This window comes from Apteryx rowi, unplaced genomic scaffold, assembly GCF_003343035.1.
Source record: "Apteryx rowi isolate R43461 unplaced genomic scaffold, aptRow1 scaffold_100, whole genome shotgun sequence".
NCBI classification, from domain to species: Eukaryota; Metazoa; Chordata; class Aves; order Apterygiformes; family Apterygidae; genus Apteryx; species Apteryx rowi.
In genome coordinates this window covers 1714883-1715971 of record NW_020447198.1, presented here as the reverse complement: position 1 = coordinate 1715971, position 1089 = coordinate 1714883, and the positions used below count along the sequence as shown (strand labels likewise).

The 1089-nt window shown below is 56.8% G+C and overlaps 1 protein-coding gene across 1 annotated transcript in view; it reads right to left on the bottom strand.

Annotated features, from left to right (window-relative positions):
• Positions 1–1089, bottom strand: part of PRG4 (proteoglycan 4) — an 18884-nt gene that overhangs the window by 6729 nt on the left and 11066 nt on the right. The window contains exon 6 of the mRNA XM_026062735.1: positions 58–932. Within this exon, the coding sequence (XP_025918520.1) occupies positions 58–932 (875 nt within the window). The remainder of the gene's footprint in view (positions 1–57; positions 933–1089) is intronic.

Below are 1089 nucleotides of genomic sequence, written 5' to 3'. Positions count from 1 at the left end.
CGCAGGAGTAGTCTCTTCTTTTTTAGGGGTGGTGGGAGCATCTGCCGTGGTTGTTGCCTCTTCAGTGGCTGCAGGAGTAGTCTCTTCTTTTTTAGGGGTTGTGGGAGAGTCTTCCTCTGTCGTTACTTCCTCTGTTGCCACAGTAGTCCCTTCATTTTCTGGGGTGGTTGGAGGTTCTGCCTTGGTTGTTGCTTCCTCAGTGGCCATGGGAATAGTCTCTTCATTTTCAGTGGTGGTGGGAGGATCTGCCTTGGTGGTTGTTGCCTCTGTTGCTACAGGGGTAGTCTGTTCATTTTTGGGAGTTGTGGGAGAGTCTGCCTTGGTCGTGGCTGCCTCAGTGGCTGCAGGGGTTGTCTCTTCTTTTTTAGGGGTGGTGGGAGGCTCAGTCATGGCTGCAGGGGTTGTCTCTTCTTTTTTGGTGGTGGTGGGCAGCTCCGTTGTGGTTGTGGCTGCAGGAGTTGTCTCTTCTTTTTTCGGGGTGGTAGGCGACTCGGTCGTGGTTGTGGCTGCAGGGGTTGTCTCTTCATTTTTCAGGGTGGTGGGAGGCTCGGTTGTGGTCGTGGCTGCAGGGGTTGTTTCTTCTTTTTTGGKRGTGGTGGGAGGCTCGGTCGTGGTTGTGGCTGCAGGGGTTGTCTCTTCTTTCTTCGGGGTGGTGGGCGACTCAGTCGTGGTGGTGGCCACCAGAGTGGTTGTGGCTGCAGGGGTTGTCTCTTCTTTTTTCGGGGTGGTGGGAGGCTCAGTCGTGGTCGTGGCCACCGGAGTGGTCGTGGCTGCAGGGGTTGTTTCTTCTTTTTTCAGGGTGGTGGGAGGCTCGGTCGTGGCTGCAGGAGTTGTCTCTTCTTTTCTCGGGGTGGTGGGAGGCTCGGTTGTGGTCGTGGCTGCAGGGGTTGTCTCTTCTTTTCTCGGGGTGGTGGGAGGCTCGGTCGTGGTGGTGGCTACCGGAGTGGTCGTGGCTGCAGGGGTTGTCTCTTCTTTTTTCAGGGTGGTGGGAGGCTTGGTCGTGGTGGTGGCTGCAGGGGTCGTCTCTTCTTTTTTGGGAGTGGTGGGAGGCTTGGTCGTGGTGGTGGCTGCAGGGGTCGTCTCTTCTTT